Consider the following 23,353-nt stretch of genomic DNA (forward strand, 5'->3'; position numbering starts at 1 on the left):
CAAAACAAAATAACAGGAAGGAAGAGTAGTAGAGGGTGAGGAGGACACTGGGTGCTTCTAACTGGCACCTTCAGGCACATTTCACCAAGATGCCCTGGGTCTCTCCTACCAGAAAGAGACCATGGTGAGAAATCAGATTGCCCACTCTCACCCTGCACTAAGCAGGAACCCCAACCCCACCAGGGAACCTCTTACCTGTGCTGCTCAGTCAACAAGCTCCTGGGCGCTTGTGCCACAGGCCGCCACCACCACCTGGAGCCTGTGCCACATCTCCCTGTGGCCCCAGGTAGGGACAGCTCTTTCCCGCACAGCCTCACCTTAGTGGGATGGCCTCTTCCCCAGAAATCTGACCTGCCTCCTTCCCTGTCCTAGAAGCCTCTTGGGCACAGAGACTGCCTTACTCTCTTCCCAGAGGAGCCTGCGCCAGGCCACGCTGAGACCCAGGAGGCCCTAAAGGCTACCGCATCGAGGCAAAACAGCTCTTGCAGCTCCCACATACAGCCCTCTCTCACCAAGAACCGGAAAGTTATGTATCGATGGACCAGGTGGGCAGACTAGAGAGACAGCCTCCATCTTGTACTTAAAATCTCTCCCTGCCCAGCATGGTGGCTCACACCTGTCATCCCAACACTTTGGGAGGTTGAGGCAAGAGGAATACCTGAGCCCACACGTTCAAGACCAGCCTGGGCAACACGGTGAGACCTTGTCTCCACAATAAATCAAAAAATTAGCCAGGCATGGTAGTGCACACCTATAGTTCCAGCTTCTTGGAAGGCTGAGGCGGAAGGATCGCCTGAGCCCTGCAGGTTGGGGCTGCAGTGGCCATGAACGTGCCACTGCACTCCAGCCTGGGCAACAGAGTGAGACTCCAACTCAAAAAAATATATACATATCTGCCCCTGTCAGCTTGTGCCCCTGGGCCAGCTCACTCAACCTGGCTCCTTGCCCCCCCACCCCGTGATGTCTCCCCAAATCCCCTTCTTCCAGGTTAACAGCCCCACCCCCAGTGCCCGCAGCAATGAGCTCCATTTGCAAGAATCCCCACTTTAAAGAAGGCATTCATTCATTGTTTCTTTCATTCATTCACTCAACAAAAGTTGCATGAGTGCTTCTTAGAGTTTTAGGCTTCATAGCAATGGAGGCAGGCCAGGTTTGGGGACAGGTTTTAGGAGGCTTTAAGTTAGGGTGAGGAAGTAGAATTTCATTCTGAAGGTTTTGGAGCAAGAAAGTGCCCCTCGGGTGACTTAGACAGAAACATCTAATGGCCATGACCAGACTGGATGAGGTCATGAGACTCGGAGCAGGGAAGCCCCCTCTCACCTCTTCCAATAGTCCAGGCTCAAATCACCAAAAATAATTCCCTTGGAAATCACCAGCACTCTGGCAGCAGCTCTGGGCTAGGACCATGCTAGGCACTGGGGAGAGAGTCAGGAAGGCAGTCTCTGCCCAGAAGGCTCCCAGGATGGGGAAGGAGGTAGGTCGGAGCTCTGTGAAAGAGGCCTTCCCGCTAAGGTGAGGCTGTGGGGGAAAGAGCCTCCCCTACCTGGGGACGCAGGGAGACCTGGGAAGGTCTAAGGCAGGGGTCCTCAAACTTTTAAAACAGGGGGCCAGTTCACTGTCTCTCAGACCGTTGCAGGGGCAGACTATAGTTTTAAAAAAAAACTATGAACAAATTCCTATGCACACTGCACATGTCTTATTTTGAAGTGAAAAAACAAAACGGGAATAAATGTCCTCGGCGGGCCGCATGTGGCCCCACGGGTCGTAGTTTGAGGACCCCTGGAAGGGGTGGGAGGTGGGGGCAGGACGCAGCATTTTATGTGCAGAGAGGTGGGGCGCAAAAAGGCTCAGAAGATTCTAGAAGCAGGACCTTCAATGAGTCTGGAGTACAGACTGCTGCTCACAGGAGATGAGTAGGATGGGGAGTGAGGGAAGGGAAGGGTCAGACTCTGTGGGGCAGGGGAGGAGCCTGGCTCTGGTCCAGTAGGAACGGAAGAGCCAGGGAGTATTCTTAGGAGAGTGACTGGATCAGGGCTGTGTCTTAGACCGAAGGAGATACAGAGGAAGGGGTGGGCTTGGGGAGGCTAGGCAGGAGTCCTGGTGGGGAGCAGTGAGGGCCTGGTGCAGAAGGGGTGGACTTCATGGACAAAGGGGACCAAGGGGGACTGACCCAGGTGGCGTGGTGCTGTCGGACTGGGAGACAGTGGACAATATGGCGCTTGGTTAAGAACATCAAAGTGGAGATTCAGGGCTTGAGGACAAAGGGTCTGGGCTGGGCAAGCAAGTCACATGAGGGCTGGCGGAGAGGTCACCTGAAGAGCTCTGAGTGTTCAGGGAAAAGGACAGAGCCCTGGAGACAAGGGCACTTAAGGGTTGCCTGCCTCATGTCACTGACAGGTGAGAAGCTTCAGGAAGAGGTGGGGCAGAGCCAGAGCAGTGCACCTGGGCCATGCCTAGGGCTGCAAGGCTAGTCGGGACAAGATGCGGCCATTATGAAACCCGCTGGGTCAATGGCGTGTGGCCCACATGGGAGCATTCAGGTAGCTCCATGGGGATGGCAGCTGCACTGTAACCCTCAAGCCCTAAGTGGCGAGGACAGGCCAAGGTTCTCCTACTGGCTAACCCCGGAGAGCCTTCACCTCAGTCTTGCTGGTGCTGGGGGCTGCCATAATGGATCCAACTTCCTGCCAAATTGTCGGCAAGGGGCTGGGTGTTTCGAGAAGGCTGATTTGGTTTGCATCATGAAATCGATTCAGCATTTCCTACTAGAGTGAAACATACAGCTCCCCAGCAGTGAGAGCCTGCACACCCAGATACACTAGTATGAGGGCCTGGATATCCTGGTACTCAGGAAGTCAGGGCCGGTGTAGCAGGAAATCATGATAGACACCACTGGAGAGCAGGTTTCTCTTCACAGCCTGGCAGCGTGCCCTGCAGAAACAACTGGAAGCAGCGGAAGGAATGATCAGGAAGCCTGGAAGGCTCCCTCCCCTTGAGTGCCACAAGACCTTTCCTGTGAATAGAAGCTGAAAGGGCAGCTCAGAATCATGACAGGGCTGGAAACAAGGCTGCATTATACCCACGCTGACCATGTTCACAACAAAACCCGCCAGCACCAGGCAGCCCGCAGGACTGAGGGTGGAGTCCCACCCACAACCTTCCTGGCTCCATCTTCCCAGGGGGTTCAGGGCAAGTCAGGGGCCAGGTCAGCCCCCTGTTGGTCCCTCTGTGCTGAAATCTTCCTCCTACTCTGCCCCTTATTCCTTTATACCACCAAGACAGGGAGAAAATCTACTATTCACTATCTGCAGATGATATCTGAGAAAGCTTCCTCCTCCAGCCGTCAGTACTGTCACTTACTTGTCCCCGAATTCAACAAGCATGTGACAGACAACACATGTGCCAGATGCGGTGGACAGCAAGCAAACCGTCTGACGCCCAGGCATTAGGCTTTAGCAGACTTGCACAGGGCGCATACAGTGGCTGCTCCTCAGGCGTCCGTGACGCCTATGATTTAATTTGATGTCTGAAGATTATTCCCATAGACATAAGCAAGGACATATGTAATCTCAGGGGCTGCCTGCATTCCTCTTATGGCAATGAGAGAGCTGATGTGGAAAGGGCAGAGCTGAAAGAATTAGAGAAAGAAAAACAGCACCCTGATCAAACCATACCTAAAGCCTGTGCTACTACTAAACGTTTTTCAGGTATGCAAGTCAATCATTCCTTTACATCTATTTGAGATAAACTCTACTACAACAGAAAGCATCTGTTTGAAACAGTTTATGACACACACATAAATAGAAGAAAGAAAGTGACAAATACCATAAAAGAAAATCAGAATAAAATGCTATGGGATTCAGAGGGAAAAAAGAACACCTGAAATGAGGGACTTACTGAGGGCTCTATGGGAGATGCAGCTGAGCCCACTGAATCACAACAGTCATGGATACAGAGTATCACTATCACTGTCTTACTCTATCCCAGGCACCAGCCCAGCACTGTTCATGCATTGGCTCATTTAATCCTCAAGACAATCCTGCAAAGTGGTTACTTTTTATGAGACCAGATTACCATTTATTCTCACTTTTTCTTCCAGAATAAAGAGCCCCAGTTCTCTGCAGAGTGTATAGCTGCCTCCAATGAAGATTTCACTTCCTTACTTCTCTTGAAAGCAGGCATGACCATAAATTCTGGTCAAGGAGATTAAGCAGAATCGTGTTAGGACTTCTGAGAAACTTTCTTAAAGTTGAGGCAGGTTTTCTCGTGCCTTCCTTCTCCCTGCCAGCTGGAATGCAGAGGCCATGGCAGGAAGCCATGCAACTATCCTGGAAGGTGGAAGCCCCACACTGAGGATAACAGAAGTAGCACAGAAAAGGCCTAGGGACCCCGGTCCTGTTGAGAAGTCCCCCTGCCCATCCTGGTCTCCCTACCTTGAGTTCTTTTATCTGATAAACTTTTTTTTGAGTTGGAATCTCACTCTTGCCCAGGTTGGAGGATAGTGGTGTGATCATAATTTGCCATAGCCTCGAATACCTGGGCCCACATGGTCATTCTGCTTCAGACTCCTGAGTAGCTGAGACTACATGCACCACCATGACAGGATAATTTTTCTTGTTTTTTGTAGAGATGAGGTCTCACTATGTTGCCCAGGCTGGTCTCAAACTCCCGGGCTCAAGCAATCCTCCCGCCTCGGCTTCCCAAAGTCCTGGAATTCAGAAGTGAGCCACCATGCCCAGCACATCCTGCTATTAATGTGACCAGCTCATCTGGTGATGGCAGCAGGTAATCCGGACACTGTCCCACTTCACTGAGGCTCCCTTCCCAGGAAGACACTGCCTGGCCAGAGCTATTCTTCTTAGATGTGGTTCCTGACTCTAAAAAACCCTAAATTCACTTCCTTAACTCCCTAACAGCTCAACGTGTTCATAAACATGAAGTCAAGTCAAGCTAAGTGAACCAGAAAACAGGTAAAATTAATGGCCGCAGGAAGTCAGGGCACCAACAGCAACAGAGCAGGCACAGGGCTACCTGCTCCAGCTAATGTGCCAACGTCCATAAGGTCTGTTACCACATGGATTCTGGGGCTGTCGTCACAAGTATTGCACCAAAAGGGATAAAAGCCTTTTCTGGGGAAAACTCTTGAGGCGTCTAGGGAGGGCTTACACAACTCAAAGAGGTCATCAAAACACTGCCTGTTACAGTAGGTGTTTTGTAAGTTACTGTGATGCAGCAGGCTGACCTTCCAGAGCAGTGCTTCCCAAACTTTAGGGTGTATCACAATCCCTTCAAGTTTATTAAAGATTCCTGGAGCCGGGCTCGGTGGTCCAGCCTGTAATCCCACACCTTTGGGAGGCTGAGGTGAGTGGATTGCCTGAGCAGCGAGACCTCATCTCTACAATAAATCAAAAAATCAGGCGGGTGTGGTAGCGTATGCCTGTAGTTCCAGCTACTCAGAAGGCTGAGGCGGAAGGATCGCTGGAGCCCAGCAGGTCGAGGCTGCAGTGGCCGGGAGTGGTCGCTGCACTCCAGTCTGGGCGACAGAGTGAGACTCCAACTAAAAAAAAAAAAAAGATTCCTGGGTACCATCACCCTAGTAATTGATACTTACTAGATGAGGCCTTGGCCTCAAGAATTACCAATGTCCTGTGATGCTGATGCTACCAGTCTGGACACTTGCATTACCTGGAAACTTGTTAAAAATGTGAATTCTCGCTGGGCATGGTGGCTCACACCTGTAATCCCAGCACTTTGGGAGGCGGAGGCGAGAGGATTGCTTGAGCCCACAGGTTTGAGATCAGTCTGGACAACTTGGCGAGACTTCATCTCTACAATAAATGAAAAATAAGCTGGGTGTGGTGGCATGTGCCTGTAGTTCCAGCTACTTGGAAGGCTAAGGTGGAAGGATCACCTAAGCCCAGCAGGTCGAGGCTTCAGTGATCTTGAGCGGGCCACTGAACTCCAGCCTGGACAACAGAATGAGACTCCAGCTCAAAAAGAAAAATTAGCCGGGCTGATGGCACACACCTGTGGTTCCAGCTACTTGGAAGGCTGACGTGGAAGGACCACCTGAGTCCAGCAGGTGGAGGCTGTAAGTATGGACAACAGAGTGAAACTTCAACTCAAAAGAACAAAAAAGTGAATTCTCAGGGGTTTGGGGTCCAGCAATCAGTTTGAACCAGCCCGCCAGGTGACTCTGATGTGCACAGAAGTTCAAGAACCACTGCTTGATATTCTGAAGCCTGGAAAGAGAAGTGTTTCTCTCTCTCCTCTTCAAGCCACACACACAGCAGTCCAGCAGGCACTGAGAACAGCTAGCAATGAAAGATCTCCTACAGACAACCAGGATTTGAAAATGTTGCCAGAATTTCTTTTCTTTCTTTTTCTTTTTTTTTGACAGGGTTTCACTCTGTCGCCCAGGCAGGAATGCAGTACTGTGATACAAGCTCACCGGAGTCTTGACCTTTTGGACTCAAGTGATCCTCCCACCTTAGCCTTCCAAGTAGCTGGGACTACAAACTGCCACCACACCCAGCTTTAAAAAAAAAATTGGGGGCTGGGTGTGGTGGCTCATACCTGTAATCCCAGCATTTAGGAAGGCCAAGGCAAGAGGACTGCTTGAGCCCAAAAGTTTGACACCAGTCTAGGTAACAGAGTGAGATTTCATCTCTATTATCAACAACAACAACATCATCAACAACAAAAAAGACAGGCATGGTGGTACATGCCTGTAGTCCCAGCTACTCAAGAGGCTGAGGTAAAAGGACTGCCCAAGTCCAGGAGGTTGAGGCTGCGGTGAGCTGTGATTGTGCCACTGTAGCCTGGGTAACAAAGTGAGACTGTGACTCAAAAAAGTTTAAAAAATAATTACATAGGCTGGGCTCGGTGGCTCAGCCTGTAATCCTGCGCTTTGGGAGGCTAAAGTGAGTGGACTGCCTGAGCCCGCGGGTTCGAGACCCACCTGGCCAATTTGGCGAGACCTCATCTCTACAATAAATCAAAAATTAGCCGGGCACAGTAGCGCGTGCCTGTAGTTCCAGCTACTTGGAAGCTGAGGCGGAAGGATCGCTGGAGCCCAGCAGGTCGAGGCTACAGTGGCCGGGAGTGGCCACTGCACTTCAGTTTGGGCTACAGAGTAAGACTTCAACTCAAAATAAATAAAAAAAAAATAAATAAATAAATAAAACATTTTGTAGGGACATATCTCACTATGTTGTCCAGGTTGGGCTCGAGTAATCTTCCTGCCTCAGCCTCCCAAAGTGCTAGGATTACAGGTGTGAGCCACTATACTTGGCCCAGAATTTCTAATTTAAATTTAAAAGAGAGAATGGCCATGTGTGGTGGCTCACACCTGTAATCCTAGCACTTTGGGAGGTAGAGGTTTGAGACCAGCCTGAGCAACTCAGTGAGACCTTGTTTCTACAATAGAAAGAAAAAAAAAAAGCCAGGCATGGTGGCACATACCCGTGGTTCCAACTACTTGAAAGGTTAAGGTAGAAGGATTGCCTGAGTCTAGCAGGTTGAGGCTGTGGTGGTCATGAGTGTGCCACTGCACTCCAGCCTGGGTGACAGAGTGAAACTCAGACTCAAAAAAAAGGGGGGGGGGGTAGAGAGAGAGAGAGAGAGAGAGAGAGAGAGAGAGAGAGAGGGAGGGAGGGAGGGAGGGAAGGAGGGAATGACTTTGTTTTTATTTCTTAATTTGCAGTCTCTCTTATCCCACATTCTCCCTTTGGAATCCATCATCAATTCTGCTTCCCGGAGGTTAATGGGAAGACACTGGATTTGCTCCTATTGTCCAAGGCAAACATGTAGTTGGAACCACCCAGTCACCTCTCTTCCACCTAGGAAAGCTGTACTGTAGGTCAGAAAGCAGCTCCTGTTTAGGCTGGTGCCTGGCATCCATCTGAAATCTGATGCTGTCAACTGAGCAGAGAGATGAGATGTGGTAATGGAGCAGGCTGGGGATTCTGAAATACTCCTCAGCTCTCTGAGGTTCCAAAGCCGTCCTTTTGCTTCAGATCCTGCAAATCACTACAACATGGTTCAAAGGGTATAAATGTAGGTGAGCCACAATGCAGACCACCCAAGTGCACAGCAAGTCCTCTGGTGTTACTGAATCACAAGGTGATTACAACCAGGAAGATGCTTCAGGATAGCCCAGCAAACTGTCAACTCGGGAACTCTGTCTCTCCAGAGAGAGGCCTGCTTCCCAGCAGCCTTAGGTGCTGAGTTGCTGGGATGGGTGCTAAAAGACTAAGGCCACTGATTCTGCTCTGGAATCCTGCATGCACTGGGCGCAGAACAAACCCCCTGTGCCAATGTGGGTAGAGGTTCTTCAGCTGATAAGCAGTGCTTAGGGCAGGGCCTCCTGGTCCTGAAGGCTGGGAAGCTCAGGTGCTCACTGTCTTGGTGCACACACTCTCTCACCCATACACACCCAGCTGAGGGCACAAGACAAGTATGCACAGAGGCAACAGTCTGGAAGTACTGTCCAAATATGAGCAGCCGCTACTACATGTGGTATGGAGCACTTAAATGTGGCTGGTCAGAATTGAGACAGGCTCTAAGTATCAAGTATTTCATTAAAAGTTTTTTATATTGATTATAAGTGGACATAAAATTTTGGATACATTGTATTAAAGGAAATATATCATGAAAATAACTTTTTGCCTGTTTCCTTTTACTTTTATTGTTGGTAACTAGAAAATTTAAAATTTCATTATGTAGCTCACAGCCTCCATTTAAGCAACACATCTTAACTTCTTTAGAAGTAAAATATCCATAAACCCCTCTAAGGAAGTTCTCATCTTCCTTCTTTCAACATATCTATTACATACAGTAGTCATTTAATTGCTAAAATGCTGAATGGTTCCACATTCCAACAGGGTCCTAGCAAGCCTCCGCTCACACCAGTCTTCCCAGTACCTCCCACATTCTCCCTTACACCCTCTCCACCCAGTGCCCAAGCTGCCAACACCCCTGACCCGCCTCTCGCCCCAGCTAGCACCCAGCTCTGTTTCCAGCACCCTCTTCCTCCCTCCTCTGCATCCTCCCTGAAGGACACCCACCTCACACTCATGACTTCAGATGTCACATACATTCCGAGGACTCAGAATTCTGCTTTTCAGTGCCTGTATCTGTCAGTTTAAATGTCAGGATATTCTACTTTAAGTCCTAAAAGAAGAATCTCTGAACCTTTAAGGAATAAAGGAAAGTACCGGCTACAGTTCAAGTCTACAATCACCTGGCAAATCTCAGAATGACTGGCATATACCAGGAAGAAGGTGGTCAAGACAGAGTTAGTACACTTTGTGTGGTATGTTTATTTGCAAAGGTTGTTAAAATAAAAATGGAGTAACCTAGGTTTCCTCTTTTTTTTTTGAAAGCAGGATTTATTGAGAGAACAAAAAAGTTCCCACAGTGGGAGGGGACCAAAAGGGGTTGCCGGGTTTCCTCTTTTTTTATTTTTTATTTTCTATGTCTACCCTTTGAAGAGGGCATAAATAATGAAATGTCCTAACAAGAAGCAAATGAAAAATTCCAAAATAACACACAGTCAGGTAAATTCATGAAGAACAGAGACTCCTAACCTGGGACACACATAGAGGCAGGTCTGCAGGTCCAAGAATCACTGAAAGCACATGCCACGTTCTGGAGGTGTGTGTACATCTTATAACAAGGCAGAGGGTCTGTGGGTTTCATCAGTTTAAAAGGGTCTAGGACCCAAATAAGGACGACCACTATCTGATTTAAAAATGAAACTCAATTCAATTATAAAAGTCAAGAAAGGTGATCTATTTACATGATAAATATGTTAAGACACCAACTATTGCAAGCATGTAGCACTTAAGTCCATTACAGTGCACACCTGTTGACTCTGTGTATCTTCACAGTGTGATCCTCACCACAACTTGCCAAGTGTAACCACTCTGCATCTTCTGCTTCAGTCTGTTCAGTTTTCCCACTGCAATTCTTCCAGCATAGCTTTTTGATAGCAAGTGTATGACTTTGGCTAAAACAAAGAAAGAGAAATTGTGAAATTAATGTATGCTATGACTATAAAATATTTTACTGGATGCTCACCTATGAATTAATTTAATTAGTATGTTCTTACTATCAATGATGTAAACATGACGAAGGTCAAAACCTGGAAACTAAAATGTTCAGGTTTTAAATATAATCACTAATATTTTAGCAACAGAATTTCCAAAAACATTCTAAGTGACAGCAACATCACTGGAATCTCATTTATTATTGATTAACATTAAAGTTTTCTCATTTCATTAAAGGAATGATTTGAAGCAGTGACATCACTGCAATAAACATATATAGTGTATTTCCTCCCCAAGGGGTTACTTTGAAGGAAAGTACCTGTTTGGATATAAGCTTTGAGATGGTGAGTTTCTTTTTTTTGTTGTTGTTAAAGTCCCTTAAGTCCAGTATGCTAACACATCACATTAGAAGATGTGGAGTTTGGAGAAACAACCTAAAAGGCAGTGTTTGCTTATATTACCTTTGTATCTTATTGATTAATAGCAAAAATTTAAATTTGAAAGATACTTGAAATTTGGTAACAGAAACATTAACAATTCAAGTAATGTATTAAATCAGGAATTAGTTCCATCTTGCAAATCCTAGTTATCATGATTACAAAAAAAAAAACTTTAAAATGAAAAACCCAGATTTTGTACTTGTCCCCTTCTAAGGGGCTACTTGTCAGGATTCCACACTGGGCACACCAGGACAGTAACAGAGCGCGCCCCATGGGCAGGCAGGAGAAATGCAAGAAGGAAAAGGGAGGGGCACCAGGAAGAGAGAATCCCAAGAGCTTAGAGTATGAAAGTCGCCAGAGTCCTCCCCTCCTCAGCAAGCCACCAGGCTCCAACTAGTCCAACTGCCAAGCCAGCATCAGAGAGGTAGAGAGAAGTTATGGGGCACAGTGATACATGCAGAACCTCATTATAACAAATACAGTGATCATGAGCACTGGGATGCTTGGCCAACATGGAAATAAGCTCCGCGGGATGAGACATCTTACACAAGAAAGTGCTTACAAATCTCTCTCCATTAAGCATTCACTGTCATGATACTGTTGTCACGTGAAATTATATTTGAAACTTTATTTTTGGTTGGGTTTGGTGGCTCAGCCTGTAACCCTAGCACTTTGGGAGACTGAGGCGATTGCCTGAGCCTGCAGGTTCGAGACCAGCCCAGGAGACCTCGTCTATACAATAAATAAAAAAATTAGCTGTGCATAGTAGCGCGTGCCTGTAGTTCCGGCTACTTGGAACACTGAGGCAGAAGGATTGCTGGAGTCCAGCAGATTGACACTGAGGTGGCCATAAGTGTGCCACTGCACTCCAGCCTGGGCAACAGAGTGAGATCCAACCCCTCCTCCCAAAAAAGCTTTGTTTTCAACAGCATGAATATATGAAGACTGAAGAAGCACAAGAAAATATAACACAGAATAGAATTAATAACTTTTTGAAAGTTTAGATATTTTTAAAGAGTAAAATGTATAAAAAGGTAGTTAAGACTAATCCCTGCTGCCTAGGAGGTAGGGGTAGGAGGAGGCTGTAAGCAGCATGTGCTCTATGGCAACTCAGGTGGCAAAGGCTGTGCCCCAGGCATGAGGTGCAGGGAGTGCTCACTGGGCCTGAAAGCCAGTCCTGGGACTCAGAGCCTCCACCTGCTCCCTTGAGGACCTGAGATGAGGTGCTCAATCACAAGGACATGGCTACCAAAGCACCCCAGCATGGCAGACAATCACAGACACTCTGAATCACATTTTATTAAGAGTCTACTATAGCCAAATGCTAAAACACACATTAAGAAAATCACTTCTGAATCAAATGCTTGTTTGTTAAACAATATTGTACGAACAAGCAGTTTGTTCAAGGATATTTTTAAAAATCAAGTGCGCCGGGCTCGGTGGCTCAGCCTGTAATCCCGCGCCTTTGGGAGGCTGAGGTGAGTGGATTGCCTGAGCCTGCGGGTTCGAGACCCGCCTGGGCAACTTGGCGAGACCTCATCTCCAAAATAAATCAAAAAACTAGGTGGGCATGGTAGCGTGCGCCTGTAGTTCCAGCTACTTGGAAGGCTGAGGCAGAAGGATCGCCGGAGCCCAGCAGGTCGAGGCTGCGGTGGCTGGGAGCGGTGACTGCACTCCAGTCTGGGCGACCGAGTGAGACTCCAACTCAAAAAAATAAAAATAAATAGATAAATAAATAAAAATCAAGTGCAATATTATAACAAACATCAATTTCAGGAGATTATCACAGAACAAAGGATACTTACTACCTGATAATAGGCACCACAAATAAAGATATTTATCCCTCTCAGTGAAAGTGAGGCAAAAATTTGCCACATGTCAGATGCAGTGGCTCAAGCCTGTAATCCCAGCACTTTGGGAGGCTGAGGTGAGAGGATTATCTGAGTTCAGGGGTTTGAGACCAGCCTGGGCAACCTGGTGAGACCTCATCTCTACAATAAATAAAAAAAAAAAAGATAGCTGGGCTTGGTGGTACATGTTTATAATTCCAGCTACTTGGAAGGCTGAAGTGGAAGGATTGCCTGAGCCCAGCAGGTTGAGGCTGTGGTAGCCATGAGCATGTCACTGCACTCCAGCCTGGGCAATAGAGTAAGACTCCAACAAAAAAAAAATTTGCTACTAAAGATTCCACAGTTTCTATCTCTAACCTGATGGAAGGAAAATAGGAAGGAAATACCTTTCATTTGTTTCTACACAGTGGGTCCAGTCATTTATTTCTGGAACTTGATCAGTCTTTTTCCAGGTGTACAAGCAAATCTTTCCACACTCCAAGCCTACTGCAACCACGTAGCTGTTTTGAAAGGAGAGAACAATAGTGATTCATTTAGCACAAATTTCTATCTCCATCATCGCTCTAAAGTAGTTCTTCAGTGTCCCACCTGGCCCTGGTTTACATGAGACTCTGGTTCAAGGCACCAGCCCAGGACACTGTCCTGTACTGCGGCATCCACCAGGAGTCTCCACTCTACAGAGGCAGCAGCAGGTTTGCCTCTGCCCTCTGCTGGTAAAGCCCACAGGCCGGTGTTTCACTGGCTGCCTGCAGGGGACAGATTCCCATTACATATGTATTTGGTGAAATAAAAACCTTTGCATCACACTCCAATCTCTATTTTACAGTCTAAATTATTGAGTTCTATCAATTTAAAAATCTTATGAAAAACATGCTGGCTGGACACGGTGGCTCAAGTCTGCAATTCCAGCAATTTGGAAGGCCGAGGTGAGAAGACTGAGCCCACAGGTTCAAAACCAGCCTGGGCAGCTTGGTGAGCCCTCATTTCTACCATAAATCAAAAAATTAGCAGGGCATGGTAGTGCACACCAATAGTTCTGGTTACTTGGAAGGCTGAGGTGGAAGGATCGCCAGAGCCCAGCAGGTTGATGCTGAGGTGGCTGTGAACATGCCACTACACTCCAACTTGGGCAACAGAGTGAGACGCCAACTTAAAAAAAAATATATATATATATGTTAGGCCAAACATTATAGCTCATGACTGTAATCTCAGCATTTAGGGAGGTCGAGGTGAGAGGACGGCCTGAGCCCAGAAGTTTGAGACCAGTCTGGGTAACATAATGAGACCTTGTCTCTACAATAAATTTTTTTTAAAAAGCCAGGCATGATGGCTCACGCCTGTAATCCCAGCACTTTGGGTGACAGAGGCAAGAGGATTGACTGAGTTCAGGGATTTGAGACCAGCCTGGGAAACTTGGCGAGACCTCATCTCTACAATAATCAAAAAATTAGACAATCATAGTGGTACGAATCTGTGGTTCCAGCTACTTGGAAGGCTGAGGCAGAAGGATCACCGGAGACCAGCAAGTTGAGGCTGTAGTAACCAGGATCATGCCACTGCACTCCAGCCTAGGTGACAGAGTGAGACCCTGACTCAAAAACAAATAACAAAAACAAAGTAAGCCTTTTGAAAAAAACCAGTATCTCAGAAACTAAGAGAAGCACAGTTGAAATGACAGGAGGCCCGCATACAGAGAAACCAAGCAGTTCTCTTAAAGCAAACATAAAACTAAGACTGACCGTTGAGAAGGGCTGAGCACTGGACAGATGCTGACGGCCGTCACAGAGCCCCCCACGTCCAGGACAGAGGAGCAGGGGCCGATGCTGTGCTCGATGCAGTCGTCACTGGAGTCGCACTCCCCCCAGACAACCACCTACACAGACAGATCACATGTGTAAAGCTTTCTCTTTGCACAGCTTCCAGTAATGCATTAGAGAGTTTTGTTGGCAAACAAGAAAATGTTTGCACTGTATTTTTTTGAATGCTGCACTTACATTCATGTATGATGTTCCAGGGCTTCAGCGCATTTCAAGCATCACAGAGAAGCCCCAGTGTAGCAGACACACATCTCTGAGACCTCAACTAAATATGTATGTTGGTCCAAAGACAACTGTCCCTGCTCAGAGACCAGAGGGGTGTCCAGCATGTCATCTATGCTCACAATTCGTTCTCAACTAGTGGATTCCAGTCGTGCCCTCACTGATGGGCTTAAACACCTCCCAGAAGTTACCATAAAAACGAATGGGGACTAATCAACCCTCCAAACCATCCACACCATCCACTGCTCGGGAATCCTCTCAGCTCTCAAGAGCTCCTGACCTTGAAGACACACTTCACAGGAAATGAGGCTTCTCTGGAAGATCATGCCTCAAGTGTATGACTGGTCACAAAGAAATGGAAAGGAAAGTGAAGTGGACAACACAGGCAAAAACACAGGCCCAATGCAAGATTCTGAGCAGAGGCCTTTGTCTGAGCATTTTGGAGAATGTGCAACAAAGGTTGCTTTGTCCACTGTGCCCCTGACCTACCCCAGAGAGTGGCTCCGGGCCACCTTCTATGGCCTTGACTGTGGAGAACAGAAGAGGTCCTGTTTCTTCAGCACCAAACACAGTGCAGGCACAAACGTCAGGAAAAAAATAAGTAGGCAGCCGGGTTCGGTGGCTCAGCGAGTGGATTGCCTGAGCCCGCGGGTTCAAGACCCGCCTGGGCAACTTGGTGAGACCTCTTCTCTACAATAAAATAAAAAATTAGCTGGGCGTGGTAGCGCGCGCCTGTAGTTCCAGCTACTTGGAAGGCTGAAGCGGAGGGATCGCCGGCGCCCAGCAGGTCGAGGCTGTGGTGGCCGGGAGCGGCCACTGCACTCCAGTCTGGGTGACAGAGTGAGACTCCAACTCAAAAAAAAAATAAAAATAAAAATAAATAAGTAGGCAAATGAACAGGAAGAAGGATCTGAGAGATGCTAGAGGCTGACAGGTGTTTAGCCCATGCTAGCCCACCTTCCGCCATCCATGCTGTGTCTACAGAGAGGGCAGGGAGAAGAAAGGCACCGCTAAATGCCCACCATCTCTGCTCTGCAGGAACTGCAGGGGAAGAGGACACTTTAAAGAGTAAAGACCCACGGCTAGGCAGACAGTTCCCAGAGAACAAGGGTGAAGATCATGTTTGAGAACATGTTACCAGCTAACTTGTTCTGCTTTTTTTAAATCTTGGGTCACATTCTGGCCCCCTTCTACTACTGAATAAAAAGGTAATAATCACTCATTATAGAAAAAATGTCCAATTCATAAAAGTAGGAATCAGAAAACTAGAAACTGCTTCCCTATAATGCCTCATCTCCCCCTCTGCCCTCCTAATCTCTCAGTCTTGATCCATTTTATTTGCTGCTTTTCCTCCACTGGGACCACTTGATGAAGGTCACATGTCTGAAGGAGCTTCTCTTCATATTTTTGATATTTCAGTGAAGTGTACCTATAGAGTACAGGTAAGAAAAGTCTTTTCTATGTACGTATATGAAAAACAGAAGAGAATATGCAAACTGAAGTTTTTAATCCACAGAAGCCGGATACATAAAGTGATTTTTAAAAGTGATATCAGAAAGGCAGGATTATGTTTTTTATTCAAACACATCTATGGAAATATTATGTTACATTGAAAATGATTGAGATTTTCCAAAAATTACCTTTTTGTCCCGACTCCCAGTGAAGAAATATTTGCTGTCAGGACTCCAATCGCAAGACCAAATAATTCTACTGTGCACAGAAGTAATTTTGTTGGTGAAGGCAAAGAGACTGAAAACTGGGTCTGAAAGAAATCATATATACCACTCACAAAGCAGAGAATGCTAGTGTTTTACCTGCTAGGAAGCTATGTTTAAGTGTCATATAAACATGTGACTTAGTAATCAGCTGATATGCACTGACTTTTGCAACAGACTGAGGCCAGGTAACTGACCCCTCACCAGAAGGCTATGGGCATGCAGTTAATTTCTAGCAGAAGAAGCTTTTAGATTGACTAGTCATACTTTCTAGTGACTAATGACCAACATCTGCCAGACACTCACCTGAAATTCAATGTATACCTATCAAAGAAGCCTGAAACAATTTTTTTGAGACAGGTTTCACTCTGTCGTCCAGGCTGGAGTGCAGTGGCACGATCACATCTCACTGCAGCCTTGAACTCCTGGGTTCAAATGATTCTCCTGCCTCAGTCGCCCCAGTAGCTGAGACTGTAGGCATGCACCACCACATCCAGCCAATTTTTCTATAGAGATGGGGGTCTCACTTTGTTGTCCAGGCTGGTCTCAAACTTCTGACCTCAAGCAATCTCCCATCTTGCTTTACAAAGTGCTGAAAATACTGGTGTGAGCCACAGCACCCAGCTGAACCCTGAAGCAATTGAACCTTACTCAGGATGTAGCAAGATATACACATTAGGCCACAGAAAAGAGATTAACGTAGCACTTAAATACGGTTAAAAAAAAACTCTTAAAAACCCATTTTCCGCTGGGTTCGGTGGCTCAACCTGTAATCCCGCGCCTTTGGGAGGCTGAGGTGAGTGGATTGCCTGAGCCCACAGGTTCGAGACCCACCTGGGCAGCGAGACCTCATCTCTACAATAAATCAAAAAATCAGCCGGGTGTGGTAGCACACGCCTGTAATTCCGGCTACTCGGAAGGCTGAGGTGGAAAGATCGCCGGAGCCCAGCAGGTCGAGGCTGCGGTGGCCGGGAGCAGCCACTGCACTCCAGTCTGGGCGACAGAGTGAGACTCCAACTCAAAAAAAACAAACAAACAAACAAAAAAAACCCCATTTTCCTTATGAGATTAAGATGTAAAGTAACTTTTAGTCCTTATTTGGACTAAACCTAAAACACCTAACTGCTGATGAGGAGGAAGAGGAGTGCATCTATTACTCCATAATCTATAAAGATTTAACAAATGAATTGATATTTTATTCATATCACTTTAACATTTTAAACAATAAACATTGCATGTTAGAAGTCACTAGTGATGCAATAGAAAACAGTCTGTCCTAACACAGAGGATGTTTTATAGTTCCTGTGTATTCTCTAAAACACAAAAAACTAAAGGCTAGAAATATCACAAAATCAAACTGCATGCAAGTCATACCAGTGGAAAAATAAAAATCAGGATTAAGCAAAACAAACATACTCTCTAGAATTACCCACCAACATAAATTGGGGAAAGAGGAACCACACGACTGCTGCCACCTGCAAAGCTTTTACTCCTTTCTTATGTTCAACTTATGCCAGACTTAGAGCAGGCAACATGTGTCCACAAAGGAATGCCCAATAGGTGATTCCCAATGATCAAAGTGACAGGGAAAAGAGGAGAAGGTTAAGATAATGGCCTGGCTACACTTCAAAATTTAAAATATTACTATATTTATAAAATAGTTCAGAGACAAAGAAAAACAACTTAACCACAAGTCTTCTTAGTTGTGTCTTCATTATTCCTGTCCCACAAAATCTCAGCTCAGAATATGCCATCCATTTTGTTTTATTTGCCAACCTGAAATCTTTTATAAAACTTAACTTTCTGAGTACAGATTTTTATGTTTCTTTTTCTTTTTCTGAGTTGGAGGTCTTGCTCTGTCACCCAGGCTGGAATGCAGTGGCATGATCATGACTCACCAAAGCCTTGGCCTCCTGGGCTCAGATAATCCTTCCACCTCAGTCTCCTGAGCAGCTGTGATTACAGGCACACACCACCATGCCTGGCTAATTAAAAAAATTTTTTTTTGTAGAGAAAAGGTCTCCCTATGTTGCCCAGGCTGGTCTTGAGTTTCTGGGCACAAGTAATGCTCCCACCTTGGTCTCCCAAAGTGCTGAGATTATAGGTGTGAGCCATCATGCACAGTCAGACTTTTGTTTCTGAACACATGCCATCCTAACTACATAATCACAAAGAGGTTAACCCAAAGATCGCCTCCATTTAAATCTTATAAGGTCAGTGAGCTAGGAACTTTGAAAGACTTCACAGGCTAGGTGCGGCAGATCACGCCTGTAATCCTAGCACTTTGGACGGCGGAGGTGAGAGGACTTCTGTGAGCCCAGGAGTTCGAGAATAGCCTGGGTAACTTGGTGACACCTTGTCTCTACAATAAATCAAAAAATTAGCTGGGCATGGTGGTACACGCCTGTGATTCCAGCTACTTAGAAGGCTGAGCCAGAAGGATCTCCTGAGCCCAGCAGGTTGAGGCTGCGGTGGCCATGAGCATGCCACTGCCTTCCAGCCTGGGTAACAGAGTGAGACTTTGATTCAAAAGAAAAAAAAAAAGACTTCAGAATCATGAGATTCTTCCCTTCACCATGTTGTCTTTCTCATGATTCAACAACTGCTTATTGTGGATAAAATAGACATAACTGTTTCACTAATAACCTTCTCAATCAGAAGTTGTCTTACCGAACTCAGGTGAGATCGTATCCTGTCTTTTCCACAATGACCAGGTTCGATCTCTGGAAACAGCTAGTAAGAACTTGTCATTAGGTGAGAAGGCCATCTGTGTGACAGTCAAACTGTGGAAAACTAAGTTCTGGACCTGTTTCCAAGATGCAGTGTTCCAAAGAATGATAGCCGCATGCTCTTTCTTTGCTGCCTATACGACAAGGATGAAACAGTGTATTTAAGTAAAAACAAACTGAAAGGAAAACATTTTTTAAAAATAATATATTGTCTCTATGGGTATGTCTGTTTATGATAAAGATGTCAGTTTTTTTGTTTTTTTTGTTTTTCTCTGAGTTAGAGTCTCACTCTGTCACCCAGGCTGGAGTGTAGTGGCACACTCACAGCTCCCGCAGCCTTGACCTGTTGGGCTCAGGTGATCCTTCCACCTCAGCCTTCCAAGTAGCTGAAACTACAGGCAAGCACCATCACGCCTGGCTAACTTTTTTATCTATTGTAGTTACCCAGGCTGGTCTTGAACCAGTGGGCTCAGGCAATCCTCTCACCTCGGCCTCTCAAAGTGCTGGGATTATGGGCATGAGCCACCATGGCTGGCCTAAAATGTCAGTTTAAATGCAAAAAAAAACTGAGTATGGTGGCTCATGCCTGTAATCCCAGCACTTTAGGAGGCTGAGGCGAGAGGATTACCTGAGCCCACAGGTTCGAGATCAGCCAGGGGAACATGGCAACACCTCGTCTCTATAATAAATCAAAAAATTAGCTGGACATGGTGGCACAAGTCTGTTGTTCCAGCTACTTGGAAAGCTGAAGCAGGATTGCCTGAGCCCAGCAGGATGAGGTTATGGTAGCTGTGAGCAAGCCAATACACTCCAGCCTGGGTGATAGAGAGAGACTCCGAGTCCAAAGAAAAAAATGCAAAAAAACCCCACACAAATTCTTGGAGATACCATACTGTAGCCAGGTCTAATCTAGGAAGAATCAGAGAAGACTAAGATTAGAAAAAAATAAATCATCAAAGACTAAAAATTTCATAAAAATTATAATGGCTAGCCGCGCTCGGTGGCTCAGCCTGTAATCCCGCGCCTTTGGGAGGCTGAGGTGAGTGGATTGCCTGAGGCCGCGGGTTCGAGACCCGCCTGGGCAACTTGTACAGACCTCATCTCTATAATAAATCAAAAAATCAGCCAGGCGTGGTAGCGCATGCCTGTAATTCCGGCTACTTGGAAGGCTGAGGCAGAAGGATCGCCGGAGCCCATCAGGTCAAGGCTGCGGTGGCCGGGAGCGGCCACTGCACTCCAGTCTAGGCGACTGAGTGAGACTCCAACTCAAAAAAAAAAAAATTTATAATGGCTAAAAAATGTCCAAATATGATGAATACTATAAACCTACAGAACCAAGAGGTTCAATAAAACCAAAGAACAAGAAACATAAAGATAATTAAACCAACAATAATCAAATTTCTAAGACTAGCAATAACTATAAAATCATAAGGGAAGTTAAAGGTGAAAAAAAGCCAATTACAGAAGAACCAAGAAAAATTACAGCAGGCTTTTCATCAGAAAAAATATAAGTCAAAAGAAATGGAACAAACTCTTCAATGTATTAAAAGGGAAAACAACTGTAAAACAAGACTTACCCACTGTAAATATCATTTAACAATAAAGAACAAATAGACTTTTTTAGACAATAGCTAAAAAAAAGAAAAGCATGACTCGCAGAACTACATTATAAAAAATGTTGAAGACTGTCATTCAGGGAGAATTAATAGGATATTTCATAGAAAATTTTTCGTTACTATTTAAATCTCTTTAAAAGATAATTAAGCCAGGCACAGTGGCTCATGCCTACAATCCCAACACTTTGGGACACAGAGACGAGGACTGTCTAAATTCAGGAGTTCAAGACCAGCCTGAGCAACATGGTGAGACCTCATCTCTAAAATAAATCAAAAAATTAGCTGGGCGTGGTAGTGCATACCCACGGTTCCAGCTACTTGGAAGGCTGAGGCAGAAGGATCACCAGACCCAGCAAGTTGAGGCTGCAGTGGTCGGTGAACATGCTACTGCACTCCAGCCTGGGTGACAGGCTGAGACTCCTACTCAAAAAAAAGAAAAAAAAGAAAAAAAGGGCAGGTGCAGTGGCTCAAGCCTATAATCCTAGCACTTTGGGAGGCCGAGGTAAGGGGATTGCCTGAGCCCATAGGTTCAAGAACAGCCTGGTCAACTTGGCGACACCTCATCACTACAATACATCAAAAAATTAGCCAGGCGTAGTAGCGTGTGCCTGCAGTTCCGGATACTTGGAAGGCTGAGGCAGAAGGATCACCTAAGCTCAACAGGTCAACACTAAGCATCCCACTACACTCCAGCCCAGGCGACAGAGTGAGACTCCAACTCAAAAAAAGAATCCAATGCCTGATGATTCCCCTACAATCCCTAAAAAAATTGTCTTCCACGAAACCAGTTCCTGGACAAAAAGGTTAGGGGTCACAGTAGTATATAATACATATAACATACAAAATACATGTTAATCAATTGATAATGGTATAGTCAAGAGTAGGTTCCGAGCAGTTAAGTTTTAGGGGAATCAAGAGTTACATGCAGATTTTCGACAGTGCAGGGGGTCAGTGCCCCAACTCCTATGTTGTTGAAGGAGCCACTGTATGATATTACTGGAAGGCAGACTGTGGTAAATTAAAGCTGTATACTAATAAAATGTAAAACAAGCAACAGAATAAAACAAAGATTTATATGTATTAACTAAACAGAATAAAGTAGAATTAAAAATAATCAACTAATACAAACAGAACAAAGAATAGATCAAACAGAAAGCAAATAGCAAGATGACAGATTTAAATACAACCAAATCAATTACTATATTAAATGTAAGTGATCTAACAAACACCCTTATTAAAATGAAAGACTGTCAAAATAGATTTTTAAAAAGCAAGACCAACTCAAAAGAAAGCTGGAGGCTGGGCAGGGTGGCCCAGCCTATAATCCCAGCACTTTGAGAGGTCGAGGCTAGAAGACTGCCTGAGTCCAGGCGTTCGAGACCAGCCGGGGCAACATGGCAAGACCTTGTTTCTACAATAAATTTTAAAAATTAGTTGGGTATGGTGTCGCATTCCTGTAGTTCCAGCTACTTGAAAAGTTGAGGTGGAAGGACTACCTGAGTCCAGCAGGTCGAGGCTGTGGTGGCTGTGAGTGTGCCACTGCACTTTAGCCTGGGTGACAGAGTGAGACTCCAACACAAAAAAAGAAAACTAGAGTGTCTATATTAATATCAGACAGGCTGAGCATGGTGGCTCATGCCTGTAATCCCAGCACTTTTCTTTTTTTGTTTTTTTTTTTTGAGTTGGAGTCTCACTGTCACCCAGGCTAAAGTACAGTGGCACGCTCACAGCCACCGCAGCCTCGACCTGCTGGGCTCAGGTAGTCCTTCCTCTTCAGCCTCCCAAGTAGCTGAAACTACAGGCACACGCCACCATGCTCAGATAATTTTTTGATTTATTATAGAGATAAGGTCTCGCCAAATCACCAGGGCTGGTCTCAAACCTCTAGGCTCAGGCAATCCTCTCACCTCAGCCTTCCAAAGTGTTGAAATTACAGGCATGAGCCACCACACCCAGCTAATCCCAGCACTTTAAGAAGCCAAAGTAGGAGGACTGTTTGAACCCAGAAGGCTGAGATGGGAGGATCGCTTGAGCCCAGGTGGTTGAGGCTGTGGTAAACTGTGATTGTGCCACTGTACTCTAGCCTGGGCAACAGAGTGAAACCTCGAATCAAAAAAACAAACAAAAAAAGAAGGTACAGCTAAAATAGATTTAAAATACAGCTGCAAGAAAGGTAGAGAAACTGAGAAAGTAAGATTCTAAAAAAGCAGGCACTTTTCAGGTAGAGTTCTGCCTAAATCATAACCAAACTTGCAAAAACCTAATGACCCAAACAGCTCATGACCACATATAATCAAAAGCAAAATCTCCTACCTTACAAGCTGAGGCAAGCAGAGTCTTTGAATTGTTACAAGCAACACAAAATATTTCATAACCATGTCCATACCTAGAATTTAAAGAAAAAATGCACAACCTCTGTATTAGTAAATATGCCTATTCTCATCCTGCAAAATCTTAAAAAGTAAAAGAATAACATCAATCTCTCTAGTTAACATACAATAACAAAACATAAAAAGCAGGGAGACTGGAGAAAAATGCCAGTTTCCTAGAAGTAATGCAATTCATTCACACAATCAGATGAAAACATGAGTGTTCATGCCCTACCCTCAACCAGCCAGTGCAATAAATAATAAACCAGAAAGGTTTTGAAGGGTAATCACTAAAGACAAAAAACTCCAGTTGGAATAACAAAACTTAAAAGTCTTTCCTTTTTTTTTTTTTTTTTTTCAGTTGGAGTCTCACTCTGTCACCCAGACTGGAGTGCCATGGCACGCTCCCGGCCACCGCAGCCTCGACCTGCTGGGCTCTGGCGATCCTCAGCCACCACGTCTGGCTAATTGTTTTGATTTATTGTAGAGACGAGGTCTCTCCAAGTTGCCCAGGCGGGTCTCGAACCCGTGGGTTCAGGCAAT

The 23,353-nt window shown here is 45.7% G+C and overlaps 1 protein-coding gene across 7 annotated transcripts in view; it reads right to left on the minus strand.

Moving 5' to 3' along the window:
* Window positions 1-9,766: 9,766 nt before the first annotated feature.
* Window positions 9,767-23,353, minus strand: part of ELP2 (elongator acetyltransferase complex subunit 2) — a 46,968-nt gene continuing 33,381 nt past the window's right edge. For all 7 annotated transcript variants that reach the window (XM_008055511.1, XM_008055510.1, XM_021711127.1 and 4 more), the window contains 6 exons: window positions 22,755-22,827; window positions 18,767-18,959; window positions 16,022-16,143; window positions 14,082-14,215; window positions 12,729-12,842; window positions 9,767-10,012 (listed from right to left, as the gene is read on the minus strand). In XM_008055511.1, the coding sequence (XP_008053702.1) occupies window positions 9,856-10,012; window positions 12,729-12,842; window positions 14,082-14,215; window positions 16,022-16,143; window positions 18,767-18,959; window positions 22,755-22,827 (793 nt within the window). In that variant the 3' untranslated portion in view covers window positions 9,767-9,855. The remainder of the gene's footprint in view (window positions 10,013-12,728; window positions 12,843-14,081; window positions 14,216-16,021; window positions 16,144-18,766; window positions 18,960-22,754; window positions 22,828-23,353) is intronic.

Source organism: Carlito syrichta, unplaced genomic scaffold (genome assembly GCF_000164805.1).
Source record: "Carlito syrichta isolate Samal-C Ts95f unplaced genomic scaffold, Tarsius_syrichta-2.0.1 Scaffold301868, whole genome shotgun sequence".
NCBI classification, from domain to species: Eukaryota; Metazoa; Chordata; class Mammalia; order Primates; family Tarsiidae; genus Carlito; species Carlito syrichta.